We start from the raw sequence: 19,339 nt of genomic DNA, 5'->3' as shown, positions 1-19,339 counted from the left end.
GGTCTATAAGTTTCTTTCCAATTCTAAACTATGAGAATTCTGTGATTCCCCCCCCCCCCCCATCCTGCAGGCTGTGGCTTTGAAAGACAAGGTAATGCAATGGAAAAAGTCTTGGATTGGCAGTCAGAAGAGGCAGGAAGGGTCAGGAGCATGGCTTGAACCCACATAGGCAATAAAGTGTAAAGGGCAGGATTTGAACTGACCTAAAAACCAGTCAATTCCACACTTTCTTTCTCCAACATATTTTTTTCATGATAAATCACATAAATGGCAGGAATCAATCTTATGCATTTATTAAAGAATTATCCCAGCCAGCCATGATACCAGGTCACTGGGAACCAGGATATTTTGGTTCTTCAACAAAAGCCCTCTTTTTGGATCAGGACAGGTTTAGTTCTTTTCCTATGGCAGAAATGAAAAGATAGAGCACTCTGAGTCAACACTTTTAAAAAAATCTAGACCTTGAAGCACGAAAGAAAATTATGCCCAGAATGTCATTATTAGAACAAGGACACAATTAAACATTAGTAGAGGAAGGAGCCTTAAAATACAGAATGTAGAATTTGGAAGGGGTCTTAGAACATCAGAATGTCAGCTGTTTCATTGACAGCCAGTTTTTTGTCAGTAAGTTCTTCTTTTGACTCAGAACCTGCCTCTTGGAAATTTCTGCTCATTGCTTCTTGTTTCTGCCTTTTGGGGCTAAGCAGAACAAAGTGCATTCTTTCTACCTCAACAATTCTTCCCATAGGCAGTGATTAATATCTCCTCCCATATGATTTTCTGATCACCCTGATTCATTTTCTGTTCTCTGGGATAAAGATATCCTGAGCTTTCCAACTTTATCTTATTGGCTGATTTTTTTCTTCTATGCTAGGAAGCACAGTAGATAGAGGCTGGGATCTGGAACACCTGAGTTCATATCCAATCTCAGACACTTACTAGCTGTGTGACCCTAGGCAAGTCACTTAAGCTCTGTTTTCCTCACTTTGCTTATCTTCAAAATGAATAATAATAGCACCTCCCTCCCAAGGCTGTTGTGAGGATTGAATGAGAATAATTAGAAAGTGCTTAGCACATTTCCTCACACATTGTAGGTACTATATAAATGTTAGCTATTAATATTCTAAGTGCCTCAGAGTCCCTCCATTCTTCCTTTGCTCTCTTTCCCCAAGATTCCCAGTTCCCACATGAAATAAATCTACTGCTATGGTAGGACCCTGTTCCCCTTCAGTTTAATCACCTAATTATTGATTCTGCCCTATGTATTATATACTTTTTTGAAAAAAGAAAAATGTTGCATTTAAAATTTCTTAGGGATTATATACATTACTTCATTCTGATGTACAACATATAAAATTTTCATCTCCCTATATATGGATAATCACTCTGGCTGGGAAAAGTCTAACTAAGCTTTCTTAACTTTGGGTCTGGGAAATTTTTTTTCTTAATGTTTTGTTGACTACTTTGATTTCCTTTGTAATGCTATATCTTTTGTTTTATGCCTTTAAAAACAGGAGTCTGAGAAGGGCTCTACCAGACTACCAAAGCGATTCAAGACACAAAAGAAATGAAGAATCTTTTATTCAGATCTTTACGCAGAGCTTCCCTAAAAGTTCTAGTCAATAGGAAATATATATGTTTAAGTGTAGGTACAGTTTAAGGTTTGTGTTCTAAAGTCATTTCTAGCTCTGATGTTCTGTGTTCCCTGAATTTATGATTTTACCTTGGACCCTGGTGGATTTCTCAAAATCAAGGACACTTTATTTTATTTTGTCCCCCCTAATGTTTATAAAGATGTAAGTTCATGTCAAAAACTTAGCCAGACCATAGGAAAATTATCAAATGATTCCAAGTTCACCTTAGTAAGGTTTGTAAATGGCATGAAACCATAAGTCACTTGGAATGTCTCAAAATACCAAGCCAGGCTCAGGAAATAGGGGTTCTTTGCAATCCTTCATGAGAGACACAAATCTGGGACCAACATGGTGTAACAAGCTCAATTAGTTCTGCACTCTCCCAGTCCCCAGCAAGAGGAGCACTCTCTTGGGGGACAAAGCTGGGCTAAAACTGCAGGATAATTTGCCAATATGTCCTATGCATGGAAGAAATTTAGATGGTATTCCACAATCTCAGTCTTAGCTGTCACAGTCCCTAGTCTCACCTTGCACTTTCCTCTCTTGTTCCTTTGGTATGGAAGGTCCTCCCCTTTCCTTAAGTTTGTCCAAATTATATTCATCCTTCAAGTCTCACCTTCTCCCCCTCCCTTGCTCCTGCACAACTCATTGATATTTTTCTCTCTTGAACTCCTTTTATGTTGTTACTGTCCTTCAGTCATTCATTCATGTCCTACTCTTCTTGACCCCATTTGGGGTTGTCTTTGCAAAGAAACAGTTCCTCTTTAAGAATGAAGGATGAACAAAAACTAAAGTGGTTTGAAGTTTCCTTCTCCAGCTTATTGTTACAGATGATAAAACTGAGGTAAACAGGGTTAAGGGACTTGCCCAGAGATACACAGCCAGTAAGTTTATGAGGCCAGGTTTGGTAGCCCTTAGGAAAAAGCAGTTATGTGCAAATTGTGCATCAGATTAGCATTATCTTTTGCTAATGATCTGTGTGAACTCGGGCAAAGAAATTATCTTCCCTGGAATTCAGTTTCCTTTATGTTAAAATATAATAGCTGTCCTGCATAGGTTATAAGATCCCTTCTAGATCTGATATTCTATATTTTGAGGAATCTTTCAGATTAGATTTAGTTCAATCAGCAAGTATTTATTGAGCTCCTGCTGTGTGCCAGGCACTAGGGATAAAAAACTCAAATAAACTCAGAAATAAAACAACCCTTGTTCTCAAGGAACTTAATGTATTTGAGTAAAATACAAATGTATACTCAGTAAGCACAAAGTAATTGGTTGGAGAAATGGACAGAATGACTCAACCACTGGAAAGATTAGGGAAAATACCTATTTCATGTAGTAGGTGATAACTGAAAAAAGCTTTGATGAATCTAGGGAGTCCAAGAGGCAGAGATGTTCAGGAATGGCATAAGAGGCATAGGGTACATACTATTGTATGTACATACTATGCAAAAGCACAATAGGAGGAGGTGGAATTTCATGTGTAGGGAATATCAAGTAAATCAGTTTGGTTGAGGTTAAGAGTGGATGAAGGAGCTTAACTGAGAATGAATTTATGAATATACACCATGTTATTTAGGCCTAATGATTGTTTTATTATTTCAAGTGTATGTGTCTGGTGTCCAGGATTGTTCCCCTTCTCCCTCCACATTGTAAAATGTCCTCAAGGAAACTCTTTAGGAGAGATTCCTCATTGTCCACTGTACTCTTCCTCAACATCACTGGAGTGGTGACCCAGCTGACATGATCTCCACTCCCTCTTACTGTCCATTTGACCCAGTTAATTATTTGGAATTAGAGAAATCATTGTGTAGTAGAACAAACACTGGATTAGGTTCTAGGAGACCTAGGGCTGCATCCCATTTCTGTAACATTGCCTGGGGGGCCTTGGGAAAATCAATGCCCCCTGTGGTGGTCTCTGTCCAATGAAGATTTTGGACTACATCAAGGTTTTGTTTTGTCTTGTTTTTTAAAATGTGTATGTGTGTGTGTGTGTGTGTGTGTGTGTGTGTGTGTGTCTTTGTGTGTGTGAGTGAGTGTGAGAGTGAGAGTGAGAGTGAGAGTGAGAGAGAGAGAGAGAGAGAGAGAGAGAGAGAGAGAGAGAAAGAGAGAGAGAGAGAGAGAGAGAGAGAGAGAGAGAGAGAGAGAGAGAGAGAGAGAGAGAGAGAGAGAAATGTTTGGAGTTTGGCAAAGCCAATAGAGCCCTTTTCAGTTTGTTGCCTACTTTTATAATAAAAGGAAATGAGAAATTTCAATTTAAGGTTAGTGAAAATAAAGATGCAATAATTTTTCCCATCCAAGTTCATGGACTTGATGAAGTTTTTCCACTGACTTTTTGGCAGCGACCCTTGGTTAAGAGCTAGAATAGATGACTAGATGACCTCTAAGGTTCACTCAAGTTCTTGGATGTGAGCTCATTGAACTTTAAAATGTTAACTCTGAAGAAAATAATGGTGATACTTACTTATTTTCCTGACACAGCACACATTCATTGAGATAAGTGTTTCCATCGGAGCCACAGATAAAGCCAATGTGTGTGGAGCATATTGGGAATTTACAGGCATCAGTCTATAAGAGTAATAAAACAGACTGATTCTCCTACTGTGTCACAGACACCCAGATACTCAGATCTGGAAGGCGGTCTATAACAACCATTCATCCAGTCAGCCAATAAACATTTATTAATCACCTTTTATGTTCCAGGCAGTATACTCAGCAATGAAGATGCAAAATGAAGTAAAAGACCATTCCTGCCATCCAGAGATAGGGAGATAAGACTGCCTGTTGATAGCAAGACTGCCATCAACTGTCTAATGGGGAGGATAACATACAATTATATACAGCTTGGTGGCACAGTGGATAGAGTGCCAGGCCTGGAGTCAGGAAAATTTGAGTTCAAATCAAACTCCAATACTTAACTAGCTGTGGGCAAGTCACTTAACTCTGCCTTAGTATCTTCATTGCTAAAATGAGCTGAAGAAGGAAATAGCAAAACATCCCAGTATCTTTGCCAAGAAAACCCCCAAAAGGGGTCATGAAGAGTTGGACTTTACTGAAAATGACTCAGCAACAACATATTACCTAGACTAAATATAGGTTAAATTGTAAATCATCGACAGAGGAAAGAATACTGGAGGATTGAAGAGGCTTCCTGTAGAAGATGTGATTTTAGCCTGGCCAGTATTTAACAGGGAATCCTCAGTCCAGTGTACCTGCCAAAAATTCATCTAGCTTTGGCTTGAACACCTCTACTGTGCTCATGGATTCCCTTAAGAAAGCCCTTCCACTCATACAAGGCTGTCTTGAAGAATCTGTTGTTGAGCTTCTCTGGCAAGAGATGATTGCCATGGTTAGGTCAGTATAATTTCTTGCCTATGGGATGTTTCCTGTTGAGCAACACCTCCAAACTGGTCTACATGGTGTTCCCCAAGCTCTACATTCCCTTTCCTAGAACCTCCATACCTTTGCAAAGGCTGCTCTCAGGGCCTGAAATGTGCTCCTTTTTTGTCCCTTCTGGCATCCCTCCATCCCTTTATGGACCTTCCACATGAGGCATTCCTTGATTTCTCCTTATTAGTGCACCTCTTCTTCCTGAAGTTAATTTGAATTCACTACGAATGGATTCTGGAGGTACTTACTGTGTAAGGTAGAATATAAACTCTTTGAGGGCAGGGACTGATTTTATTTTCATCTTTGTATCCCTATGGCCTAGAACAGGGCCTGACCCCTATTTAGAGGTCTGGGGGTGGGAGGGACTGGTGATTTCATTGGTACATGCAATTCTTGATGAGGAAACACCCTTTATCCTTGCAGATCTATAACTGTTCTGGAATAGTTAATTATAATCTAAGTTAGTGGGGTTACTTCAAGGTTAAATAATTTACTCAGTGTCACATGGACAGTAGGGGAGAGATACAGGGTTCTAACCCAGGTCTTTGTAACTCTAAGGCCTTCTCTCTATCCGTTCTTACCTGCCACATACAAAGTATTTAATAAACGCCTGTTGAATTGAATTGTTGGGGCTATATGAAGAATCAAATGACTACAGTTCATGTCTCAGTCTGGCCCTGTGACCCTGGACAAGTCACTTGGCAGAATAATGGTATCTCAGAGTGGGAAGGAAGCTCAGAAGAGAAACAGTCCAATAATTCCTAAAATGAAATGTCTACAACAACCTCCCAGAAGGGCTTGTCCAGCCTCTGCTGAAATGCTTCCATTTATGGAGAGCTCTCTACCTCCCAAGGCAGAGCATTTCACTTTAGGACAATTTTAATTATCAGTTTACCCTGATTTAGACTGAGCCAAAAATCTATCTGTTTGTAAGTATCTTTCATTAATCTCACTTCTGCTTCCTGGGGCTGAGCAAAATCAGGTTATTCAGTCTATATATGACACCCTTCAGCAGTCTTATTTCTTTTAAATCTACTCTTCCCCAGGCTAAGACTCACAATTTCTTTAAATGATCTTCATAGGGCATCATCTTCTGTCCCATCATCAGCCTTACTCATCCTTTCCTTGTTTGCTGTAGTTTAGCAAGGCCCTTCTTAAAACATGTTGCCCATAATGGAATATAATAATACATATAATATATTATTTATTATAATATATAATATAATAATGGTCTGATCAGAGTAGAACATAACAAGATTATCACATCTCTTATTCTGGACATGATGCCTCTCTTATTGTAACTTAGAATCACATTGGTATAACTTCTTGGGGCTTAAATTCCCCATCCATATATGAAAGGATTGGATCAAGTGCACTCTCATGCCTTTTCCCACAAATATTCAATAATTCTCCCTGTTTGGGCCTCAGTTTTCTTTTCTGTCAAATGAGAGAAATAACCCTTTATTTCAACCCCTTGGAAGACTTTTGTGAGGTCAAAATGAGAGGATATGTACCAAGGACGTTGCAAAGTATGAAACACTACAGAAAGGGGAACTTTGAGTGGAAACTATTCCGTGATCTCCCACAGTTGATATGCTATGGGGGATGGAGGTGGTCATGGGGTAGTTTCCACTCAAACTCCCCATTTCTGTAGTGTTTTACACTTTGTAATGTGATTGGCACATATTCTCTCATATCAACCTCACATATGCCTTGTAAGGAAGTGACAGCAAGGGTTATTTTCCCTATTTTAACAACAGAGCAATATCCCTAGCAATACTCTGGTTCTTACAGAATGAAGGTCTCTATCCTTTTCAGAGAATCTTTCCTATCTATTTCTGTTTGTTTATTTTTATAATAAATAAGCAGATTTTCAAAATCATAAAAGACATTGAAACAATCATTGATGAAAAAGAAAACAATCACTGAAGTTTGCTCCATTACATAGAATATCATTGAGTCTTACAACAGGAGAGTTGAGAGATCTCAGAAGAAGTAGTGTAGAATACTGAGAGCTGTAAGTGACTTTAGAACAAAGAACACAACACATGAGAGCTAGAAACCTGCTTAAAACATAGAAAATAGAATGTCAACATAGAACACAGGGGAACAGAGCTGGAAGGAAGAACATAGAACACGGAATGTTAAAGACAGACCACAAAATGTCAGATCTGGAAGGTACATACAGAATGTTAGAATTAGGAGGGACCTCAGAACACAGAACACACAGAAAGTCAGAACATAGAACACAGAAGATAGAGCTGGAAGGGAGCCCAAAACATAGGAAATGAAATGTCAAGTACAGAACATAAAATGTCTGAGAGGGAAAGGATGTCAGAACGTAGAACTCATAGAATATCAGAGATCACTTTTTCCCATCTCTTCATTTAACTGTGAGGGAAATTGAGGTCTAGAAAGATGAGGTCACTTTTGATCTTGGTAAAAGCACGGTGCCATGCTGGTGCTGAAGGCCAATGGTTGCTGAAAGCTGAATGGACTGTGGGAATCAATAGTCCCTTCATCATGGCATGGAAAATGTGTTAAAATGACAAAGTAGAAGTTCCTCTTACCTTATCATCTTCTTCTTCAGCTTGTGCAATATCTAGGAAACAAATTTCCAAAGGGTCAGTTTGTTAGATAGATACTTTGGGGATGATGGAGGGAGATTAAGGGAACCAGATGAGTCTGGATTACTGCCCTAGCCTCTCCACCTACCCCTCAGCTTGCTGGGTATTGTCATGCTGGCCTTCCCACAAGCCCCAGTCTCCTGAAATGTGGCAGAATTAGACAAAAGTGCAGTCAACTGAAAAGGACACAAGTGTTTTTCTATCCATTATTTCACTTACAAATTCCTGGTTCTGGGGATCAGGACCCTGGTGCTTAGTCCTTACTGTGCTACTCAATTACTGTGTGACCTTGGACTAGTCTATTTCTGTCATTGCATTTCAATTTCCTTTCAGTTAAACTAGATAGTGTAAGAGTTCCCTTCCAGTTCTGTCACATCATGTTTCATGTTTCAGCTCTGACAGTCTGTATTCTATATCCTATGTTCTATATTCTTTTTCTTCTTTTCATTTAATCAAGATTTATTGAGATGCTATAATGCTAGATAAGTTGGAGTGGGGTACAAACACAAATAATAGAAGAGACTTTTCCATGAGGAAAGGTGTGCAGACACATGTGCACATACACAGACATATATATATATGCATACATATATGTATGACAAGTAAATATAAGGCAATGCAAAATCTGATAAGTACTTTGGGAAATGTCAAGACGTTTTGGAGGAATGTGCATTTGGAACTGGTAGTTTGACAGGTGGACATAGGAAGGCGGGGTATTTCAAGCAAAGAAAACTGAGTAGCCATAAATATGAGAATGTGCTTGATGTGGTTGGATAATCACCACTCTCTCAAATCTCCTGGCTGTTAAATTCAATGTCCTTTTCTCAGTCCTTATCCATCTTGATTTCCTTCAGAAACTTGCAACATTGTTGACCACTCCAATATTCTAGGCATTCTGTCCTCTCTGGGTTTCCATGGCATTGCTCTCTTCTGGTTTTCCTCCTTCCTATTTGACAGCTCCATCACAATCTATTTTGTTGCCTCATCATACATATCTTGTGAATTCTTTCCACAGGCATACTGTAGGGTTTTGTCTTGGGTTCTCTTCTCTTTCAACATTCCCTCTCTCGATGACTTGATCAGATCCTCTTCGTTCAACATCATCTGTTTGTGGATGAATTAGGAAGCTTTATAGCCAGCCATGATATTTTTCCAGAGCTCTAATTCTACCTCATGGATTGTCCATTAGACACCTTATCCTGGATGTCCTGGAGGCATCCTCAATCTCAACATGTCGAAAATGAAAATTCATCATATTCTCCCCCAAAACTACCCTTCCTCCCATTTCTCTGTTTTTATGAAGGGCACCACCATACCTTGCCTCAGCAACTAGATTTACAACTTGAGAGCCATCTTAGACTTTCTTTTTTAAAATGATTAATTATATCTGTATAATTAAATAGTCTGCTTTCTTTGCTTGATCAAAAATCTTCAAAATTCAGCCAGTAATTACGTTCATGGGGAGTAACTGGGGCAAGTCTGTCTATGCAAAAATGTGAAGTGACATCACCTTTCACTGTCCCTTTTTGGGGGTCACTTTCAGTTTTTTTTGGTACAATGACCTCATTTGAAAATGCAGACAACATATCACATATGTAGCATCTTTCTCTCACCTCTGTTCACTTTTCTACTACGTAAAATTAATAGAAATCTAATGTTTCTTCTTCACATCCCCTCATTTGGAAAAAAATGAAAAAATTGTAGTAAATATGGATAGTCAAGCAAAACAAATCCCCCAGCGTTTTGCTTGACTATCCATATATACATGTGAGTATATATATCTTATTTCATATGCTAAATCCATCAACTCTATGCATGGATAGGATGTTTTATCATCTCAAGGGTCCAGCTAGCTCTGATATTCTCTAAATATACTTCCAAGTGAGTAAAATGAATAATTCAGAGATTGCTTTTCCTCCCCTTTTCTAGATGACTTGTAAAATGAGTTACATCTTAATTAGACCCTTTGTACCCTCTCATTCTTGGAAACTTCCCTTCACTTTTGAGAACTGGAAAGATTACCTCATTGTGAGCTGGAAGAACTAGGCTTCAATCTTGACTCTGCCCATCACTCTTTTGTGGGAGTTGGAAGAATTACTTCTCTCTGACACTGAGTTTCTTAATTTGTACAATAATAATAATGATACTTATGTTACCTGCCTAACAGGGCTGTTGTGATGCTTTGCAAATAAAAACCTTCCTTCATAGGATTATAGGCACAGAGCTGAAAAGGATCTCAGAGTCATCTAATCTAACCCAATAATTTTGAAGATGAAAAAACTGAGACCAAGATTGTACAGGTAATAAACAGAAGATTTGAATGCCAGTCTTTTTATCTAAATATGAGTTATTATTCTTGACTGTCTTTACTAAAATCTTTTTCTGTTGACTCATTGAGGAATGAAATAGAATTGAAGTTCTTGAAGGCTATGTTAGGAGAGCACAAATATTGGGAGGTCCTTTCAAGCTAGTTATGCTGTAATCTCAGAAGATGTGTTGGTGCTCTGAGCAATCAGCCTAGCTACTTGTGGTAATGCTTTCACCAGAAGGATGGTTCCTGGAGGATGCATACTTTGGCCATAGTAACTAGTGAAAAAGTCTAGTAAGGTGTTGGTTGTTTGGTGAGGGGAAGGATGGGGCAGCAAATTTTCTCTGGAGGAGGGAGAATCCATATGAAAGAAATCTAAGATCTCTAGAAATCTTAAGAGTAAATATAACCTATGATCTGCTGACAGTTGTTTTCCTTGATAAGAAAATCACCTTTCTATCTCACTCATTGTGTTTCTCAGGACTTTCAAGAGGATTCCCAGAAAAGGTAGTTCATCTGGGAGAAAAATAACCCTAATTCCTGGATAGAACAGGAGAAATCCAAAGCCCTTTTAATTTCCTATCCAGTAGAAGTAGGATTTAAATGCTTTCAAGGCAGAGTAATTGGTGGAAGAAAACCTAGTCTTCAGTTGTGGCTCTGTCCTGAGCTGTATGACCTGGGATATGCTATTGCTCTGTTCTGGTCTGAGCTTGGCCGTTTGCAAAATGGACATGGCAACCTTTGTTCTATTTATTTCAACAGGATTTTTATGGACCCTAACAAGATAATAGACCCAAAAGTGCTTTGCAAATTATAAAGTACTGAATGAATACAAAGTATCATTTAAATACAAATATGAATACAAAGTATCTTTGAATGAGCATTTCTTCTGCTATACTTTTGAATGTGTATCACCTGGAAGAAAGTTTGGGGTTGCTGAAAACATACTGGAAGTAGAATTTAGGAAACCTGAGGTTGAAGTTCAGCTCTGAAACTGACTAGCTGTATGACATTGAGCAGGTCGCTTTTCTTTCTCCTAAGGCTCAGTTTCCTCTTTTGTAAACTGGGGAAAATAATTGTCTCACAGGGTTCAATCAATCAATAAGTATGCATTATGTACCTATTATATGTTAGGAACTATTTGAAATACTTGAGATACAAAGACAAACTGTCTCTGCTCTCAAAGAACTTACGTTCAAATGCGGGCCACAATTTATACCTGTAGAGGTTTAAAGAGGACATATAAATGAGAGGCAATGTAACCTTGCATGGGAAGGCACTAATTGATGGGGAGATCAGGACAGACTTCAGGAGAAGGTGACTGAGTCTTGAAGGAAAACAGAGGTTCCAAAAGACAGAAGTGAGAGAGAACATTCTAGACAAAGTGAACAGCCAGGGCAAATGGATGGAAAGAAGAGATGCAGTGTCTGGTGTGAGAATAGGGCAGATAGTCCAATATGGCTGGATTATAGAGCATATGCAGTGGAGTGATGTGGAGATTGGAGAAGAGGAGGGGCTGATGAGTGAAGAGCTGTAATGGCAGACACATGAGTCTAATAAGTGACCCCAAAGATGAGAGAAAACGGCTGGAACTTTGAAAACTCCTTAGGTAGGGGAGTGACATGGTTAGATCTGTGCTTTAAGGAAATCATTTCAGGAGCTGGATTAAGGAAGGACTGCAGAGATGAGAGATGGGAGACCAATAGGAGGATCAAATATTGTAATAGTCAAGATTGAAAGGGGATAAGAGTTTAAATGAGGGTGGTGACTGTATAAGTGCAGAGCAGGGTGTGAGGTCCTGACTGGGGAAAAACCATAATATACACTAAGAAGGGAAAAGCCATTAACTCAAACTCTATGAAAGTTGAAAGCTTGGACATGATGACCTGTTAAAAATCATTACTTCCATATGATTACTTCCATATGACTTAAGTCAGTCATAACTTAGGTATTGTGCAGAACAAAAACCATAACAAAGACACAGTGACCAGCTCATGTCCAGTACAAGACCAGGACCTAATTTTGAGTCTGGGCATCTACACTGGCTTAATGCACAAGCTTGGAAATAAACTCATTACTAAACAGAAATCCAATATATCCACCAATCAGCAGTGATGTACTCTATGGCTCCATTTCCCTTTGTTTGACTAGTATAATTAGCACTGGGACTTCCTGGGGTGTTTGCAGATATTGAACCTGTGGTCTGACCACTGCCCCAGATGGAACATTGGTAACTCCTGACAGGGATCCATCATACTGTCCTTAACGTAAGTAACTCAATTGATTAAACTTCTATCCCCAATCTATCTGGAGCTCCTTGGCCTCTTCCTTTGGTATCAAACATGTCCCACTATGAAAAAGCAATGTTCAACTATGCAATTTCCTAGAATCAGAGCATTCTTGTATTCTCCAATCAGGGAATCTTAGAATTGTAAAAATCATTGGATCTTTTTTTAAGAAACTGAATTATTGAATATTAGAATATTAAATTTGAGCATATATTCAATCCTAGAATTTTGGGAAGACACCTGGAAGCTAGGCCATATGAAGATTTAGTTAAAGAAAATGAAAATGTGTACCCTGGAGAAGAAAAGACATTTTAGTGACACAATCAAAACATGTTGAACTTGGAAGAGACCTCAGGTGCTATTTGATCTTATGAGCACCTGAACAAGAATAGCACCCACAAAATACCCCAAAACTAGACTTCTGACTTTACTTGAACACTTTCTGTGGTTGGGAGAAGTTTGCTAATTGTTAGGGAGTGAGTCCAGACAGGATGTTAATGGATAGAAGGAGCTACTTCCAACAGCAGCCTGTTTCATTGTTAGATCGCTAAATTTTAGGAAATTTTCCGCAATAGCAAGCATTTCCCTATTTGTAACTTTTACCCATTGCTCCTAATTCCACCTTCTTGAACCAAGCAGGAGAAGGCTGATTCTTTCTACCTGATAACCTTTCAAGTACTTGAAGATAGCTATCGTGTCCTTCTTAAATCCTCTCTTCTCCAGGCTAAACATGCCCAGCTCAATTCAAGAATCTCATATGTCATGATATGAAGACCTTTCACTGTCTTAGTCTATCTTCTTTGTACTTTCCCCAACTTATCAATGTTCCTCCTTAAATATGACATCTAGTACTGCAGACCTGCAAAACTTGACAGTAGGTAATGGCCAAAATTAAAATAGGCTAAATTTCTTCTGGCCACAGATAGGGTTTTAGAAGCTCCCTTTCAAAGAAAAGGTATGACAATGGTCAGTTACCACAGGTCACTGGAGAAACAGAAGAGAGTGTGCTGTGGAGACCCACCCACCAAATTACATGAGAGCCACAATAGTGATGAGTGGAAGGTGGCTTAAGCAGGGCATGGACAAAACATCCATTACATCTTTACTTTCTTCCACATGCTCAACATTTTTCATGGGCTGACCATAAGCTGCCTGCAGACCACATGTGATGGAATTATAACCTCCCTAGACTGAAAACATTCTTCTATGAATGAAACATAAGTAAGAATTAACTTGTTTTGGATCACGTACTAGACAGTTAATCCATATTGAACTAGTCCACTAATACCCTGACATCTTTTAAACAGAAAACTGTAGTAGGCTAGTCACATTCTCATCTTGTACTTGTGAGGCTGGTTTTTTGAACCCAAATGTAACATATTACTTATAAGATTCTTAAAATTTTATCATTTGACCTGAAATTCTAACTTGTCTATCAGGAGTGACCTGATGCAATGGGAAATATGATGGATTTGGAATCAAGGGACCTGTCTTCAAATTGTGGCTCTGCCCTTTGCTGTTTTTGCAATGGATGACGAGTCATTGAGACTCTCTAGCCATGTGCCCTTCCCTTTCCTCCTTTGTGAAATGAAGGCATTGGATTGATGACCTCCAAGTCTCTTCTAGGTCTAAATGTATGATTCTGTGATTTTTCTTTGGCTCTCTTAAAACAGCTCTGAAGTAACTGCCTTCTACTCTTGTGTGGCTTGTGACTCCCTATCTTGTCCATAAGAATAGTGAGATCCATTGTCAAATTGTATTTGACATCATGTGAGATCCATTGTCAAATTGTATTTGTAATAGTTTACTGGCTTTGCCAGGTTAATTATGCTATTGAAAAAGGGGATGACTTTTAGGCATGTCCTATTCTTGAGGGAGCTCTGCTAGTTCTTTGTGACTCTATACTGCTATGTCAATAAGGAATTAAAGTTGTTTGGTTTGGCCTCAGAGAACAGAATGTGGTAGAGTAAGTGACAGAGGGTAATTGTTTGGGCTGAATGTAAGAGGTGTCTAACAAGGAAGTCTGTCCCCATAATGGAACTGATAGAATTGGAAACAATGGGCTTCTTCTCATTGGAATTTTTCAAGCAGAGATTGGGCAATTCCTTCCTGGGATATCTATAGAAGGGACTCTTGGCAAGGGAGGGAGGATGGACTCAATATACTATAAGTTTATCATATCTGGTGTGCTTTAGACTTGTTATTTCATCTGTGGAGGGAGCTCTCACTAAGTATACCCCCTCAATCAATATAGGACCTTACCTGCTCTGAAACTTACAGGACTAGAGAGCACCCTTAAATTCTAGCAGTCAAGATGATCTAGATTCAAATCCTACCTCAAACATTTAGTACCTGGGTGAATCACATAACCCCATTGTGCCTCATTTTTCTTATCTACAAAAATGAGAAAGGCAGGACTTGATAATTTCTAAGATCCACTTATGATCCTGTGGTTCTGTAACATTCTATGGATATTAGAATTCTGTTAGTAGTTAATGAGATGACAATTTAGTATGTATAAAAGCCCTTCCCTCACAATAATATCATAAGTATTATCCTTATGTTACAGATCAGGAAACAGAGGCTCAGAGGGATGAGTTAAGTTTTCCTTTGTCTCATAGCTAATAATCAGAGCCAAGATTTCAGGTCAGGCATCCAGACTGTAAATTGAGAGCTCTTTTCACTATATCTCAGTTCATTCTTGAATCTGTCCTAAACAACACAAGTAACAGACTGTGGATGTGAGGGTATTGGTGTTAGGATCAGGAGATCTGGGTCCACAATATGACCTATTCATCTGGTCTATGACTCTGAGTGTTTCACTTAACTGCACTTTCCCCTGTGTAATATAAATGCAACAATTTAAAAATACTTATATGTTATTAAGATCAAAGGAAATCATGAAAATTATTATAACACCTAATAACACCTAGCATTTGTCTCGTACTCAAAGTTTCAAAGCTCTTTACTTGTTTATCTTATATTTTCATGACATTCTTGTGAGATATTACCATTATCCCCATTTTAGTGTCTGTGGCAGAATTTGAATTCAGGTGTTGCTGAATTCAAGAGTGCTAACTCATTGTCTCTGCCTCTGTGCGTCTATCTGTCTTCCTGCCTCTGCCTTTGTCTCTGCCTCTGTGTCTCTGTCTCACCTTCTTTTTCCACAAATATCAGTCAAAATTTTCATCTCACCTGTCTAGTCCAGAAATCCTGCCTATGATATCCCTACCAAAGTCTTTTCTCTATACCCCAGACCCAGGTCCTCATGGGTGCAGTCTGTATTCTGTGTCCTATAACCTGGACAGACCTAGATTTAGAGGTGGGTTCTCCCAGCAACAGCTGTGTTCCCATTCACCTATCTCGTGTTTGTTTTCTCCTTTGCAAAACAGGGATAATAAACCTCCTGTTCTCCTTCACCCATCCTGGTTGTGGAGAAAACTTCTAGCCTCAGGAGCTGTCTTAATACAGCCAAAACTCCCATGAGGGTGCAAATAGAGTCAAATTGGGCTATGAAAGACTGTCTGAGGGCTACTGGCCCCAGTGAGAGGGTGCTGTGCCCAAAGAGAAACTTACCCAAGAAGCAGCCCAGAGCCAGAGAGAGCAGCAGGACTATGCCAAGAGGCTTCATGATCAGACTTCTTTACCTCCAGCTGAGGCTGAAACTGAAAGGTTTCAAAGGAGAGCAGGTGTCCTGAGTTCACAGGAGCCTGGCAGGCTGCCTTATATAGGAACCATGGGCTCCACTTGCTGAATTACATCATGTTCTCAGGTGACCTACTATCTCATGGAAGCCCTAAGCAGACCTCTGCCCTCCTGCCTAACTTGCCTAGGGTTGGTCACTGTCCTAGGTGAGCCAATTCCACCTGCCCTGCTCTCACCCAAGCCCCAAAGTCTGTTCTGTCTGTGTGTACCTAGGGCTGTGGGTGACTTACCTCTTCCTCCCTCATTCCCCCTGTCTAGTGAGTAAATATGTTTTTACCTTCTCCCTCAGCTCCCAACCTTTCCCTCCTTCAGCCTTAGGTATTCCCTTTCTCCCAGTCTCTCTTATGTTTGTGATCCTGTTCTTTCCCCTTGGTGTATAGGCCTCTGCTCAGTCTTCCTCCTATGTGTTATTTTGCATTCTTAGAATCTCACCTTGGTTGCTTTGTTATAGAGACTCCCTCATTATTGCCTCCTTCCAGTAGGCCTCCATCCTTTGTGTGTGTGTGTTTGTTAGTGTGTGTGTATGTATGTGTGTACTTGTGTGACATCTAGTTGGTGAAGTAGGTAGAGAATTGGGCCTGGAGTCATGAAGACCTGAATTCAAATGTGTCCCCATTCATTACTAGCCATTGACCTTTGGTAAGTCACTTAGCCTCTGTCTGCCTCATTTTTCTCAGCCGTATAATAATAATAATAAGCAAATCATCATTAATAATAATGATAATAAAAACTCCCCAGTTTGTTGTGAGGATCAAATGAGATAATATTTGTAAAAGTCTTAGCACTTGGCCTGGAATGTAGTAGGAATTTAGTAACTGCATGTTTCCTTCCTTTTCCTGACTTTTCTTAGTGAAAGAGGAGTAGTATCCAGTCTACTACAGACTGAGTTGAACTAGATATTCTCTACAGTTCCCTCTTAGATCTGATTTTTTAAGGTAATCAGAAACATCTTGAATGGTGACGAGTCCCTGTCTGACACCAGAGGGTAGAGTTTCAAACTCCCTGTGCTGCTCCTAGTTTCTTGGTGCCTTTGAGTGAGTGATTTGGTTTACCTGGGAATGAGTATCCTTATTTATAAAATGAGAGATGACATGCAGCAGAGAGTATCTGAAGTCTCCTCCACACCACATCCTACATTGTGCCGGGAAAAGAATCTTCTTTTCTCTTTTCAAACTTCAGAACTCTTCCCTTCTCTCTCCTTATTTATACAGCAGCCAGGAAGGCAACAAGACAAGAACAATTCTCATTTATGGATGTAAAGCTAAGACCCAGAGAGCTAAAATTAATTCCCCAAGATCAAAAACTGAGTTAGTGGCTGAATCAAAGCTAAATGTCGTGGTCTCTTACTTCTTAGTCCAGTAAGTCATCATTTAGAAAGTGGGGAGGATAGAAGCAGATCAGAGGCAAGAATCTCTTTTCTTCAACCACCTTATGACTTCTTGGTGAGATGGATGATGGGAAACAATAAGAGAAACAAATGAGATACTGTTGTTACTCCCACTTGGAGAAGAAGTGACCATCAACTAACTCTTTAATACAGCAGAATCGTGCTTGTCTAATAGGAATGCCATCTTAGAATGAATAGGTGTCTATTTGCATCTCTCTGGTTACAAAACAACTGTAGTATTGGCTCTGGTTCTGGGCATCAGCTGTGAGAATTTGTGAACTTTGCAAATATATTTTACTCTTGTTCTACCCTCCCAGTTAGCCTGAAGTAGAAAAGAGGCCTTTAGGAATATGGGCTGTTTCATTTCTTCATTTAATTTCATTTCTTCCTTCTAATCCCTCCCCCCTCCCCCCCAAATCTCATTACTCTGCTTCACTGAGAGTGTCTGTGCTATTCTTTATGGAGGTGGGGACTGTGCCTGCGGACAAGGAATGTTCCTCTGCATCAGGGAGTTGGGAAGTATACATTTTGGAAATACAGGTGATATATAAAGCAAAAATATCCACAAAAGTATTTTTGTGAAGGCAAAGGGGAAAAAGAGAATGTTTATGTAATCTTTGGCTCAGAGATTTTCAATTTGGGAAAGCAAAGCCTCTGGAATCTGCCTTAGCTGAAAGTTAGGGTTCCATATGCTAGAACCCGCTCTAACTCCTTGCAGAATTGATCATTAAATTTTCAATGTGTATTTACACCACAGAAACCTGCAATAGCTACATATCAGGGTTTGGGTAATATTTTTATGTGCTGTTTTTGTTCTGGATCAGGAAGACCTGAGTTCAAATCCAGCCTCAGACACTTGCTAACTGTGAGACCCTGAGTAAATCTCTTAACCTGTGTTTGCCTCAGTTTGGTCATGTATAAAATGGAGATAATAATTGCACCTACCTCCCAGAGTTGTTGTGAGATAATAAAGATTGTAAAGCAGTGAACATAGTCCCTAACTCATGGGAAACTCAATATAAATGTCAGCTATTATTATTTTCTAGAGTTAAGGTATATGCACAAGTATTCTTTCCACCCCTCCCTTTCCCCAAACCAATTGTTAAACATTTGCTAGCACATCTCTGGTTGCTGGCCCCAGGGCTAGAGGGAAGAGCATTCTGAATCTTCTCTAAATTAGCTAGTTACACACAGCTTCAGAAATAGAAAGTATATTAGGGACCATCAAGTCTTGTTTTAGGGCAGGTAGGCAGAGGAGTGGACTGAGTGAAAGACCTAAAGACAGGAAGAATCATCTTCCTGAGTTCAAATCCAGCCTCAGACATTTAATAGCTCTATGACTCTAGGTGAGTCACTTAACCCCATTTACCTTAGTTTTCTCATCTACGAATTGAGTTGGAGAAGGAAATGGCAAACCACTTCATTATCTTTGCAAGAAAATCCCAAATGGGGTCACAAAGAACTGTGATTGAAATGACAAAACAACAGTCTTGTTTCCTATTCATTATATAGATGACACCACTAAAGCAGAGAGAGGGGAAGTCGTTTAATCCTCATACCATTAAAACTGAGACTTGAAGAGAATTTCTGAGCCCTCTAGTCCAGTCTTGGCTTGGCAGGAGTCCTTTCTGCAGTATCCCTGAAAGGGGCCCAGAGGATCCTTTGCTTCAGGAATCCTGTTTACCTCCTGATTAAGGCCATCCCACTTTTGGGGGGCTCTTGTTGCTAGGAAGTTTCTCTTTTGAAGGAGCTGAAATCTACCTCTCTGAAATTGTTACCCACTTTCCCATTTCCCTGCTTCTGCTTGGGAGCAAACAGAACAAATCTCCCTCCCCCACCCCAGGCACTTGTAACAGACCTTCAGATATTTGGAGACTCAGGGGTGGGGAACCTGTGGCCTCAAGGCCACGTGTCCCTGTAGGTCCTTAAGTGTGGTCTTTTGACTGACTCCAAATTTTAGACCAGAGGTGATGTAACTTTATAGCTGAAATATTCCATTC

The 19,339-nt window shown here is 39.6% G+C and overlaps 1 protein-coding gene across 1 annotated transcript; it reads right to left on the bottom strand.

The window, feature by feature from the left end:
- Positions 1-277: 277 nt before the first annotated feature.
- Positions 278-15,953, bottom strand: LOC140518717 (serine protease inhibitor Kazal-type 1-like). Its single transcript, XM_072631069.1, has 4 exons — positions 15,824-15,953; positions 7,595-7,626; positions 4,099-4,202; positions 278-402 (listed from the first exon to the last, which is right to left on the bottom strand). The coding sequence occupies exons 1-4, from the start codon at positions 15,876-15,878 to the stop codon at positions 357-359; spliced, it is 237 nt and encodes a 78-aa protein (XP_072487170.1). The 5' UTR covers positions 15,879-15,953; the 3' UTR covers positions 278-356.
- Between the last annotated feature and the right edge of the window lie 3,386 nt (positions 15,954-19,339).

The sequence above is a fragment of the Notamacropus eugenii genome, chromosome 1, assembly GCF_028372415.1.
Source record: "Notamacropus eugenii isolate mMacEug1 chromosome 1, mMacEug1.pri_v2, whole genome shotgun sequence".
Classification (NCBI taxonomy): domain Eukaryota; kingdom Metazoa; phylum Chordata; class Mammalia; order Diprotodontia; family Macropodidae; genus Notamacropus; species Notamacropus eugenii.
This window is presented reverse-complemented; position numbering and strand designations above follow the sequence as displayed.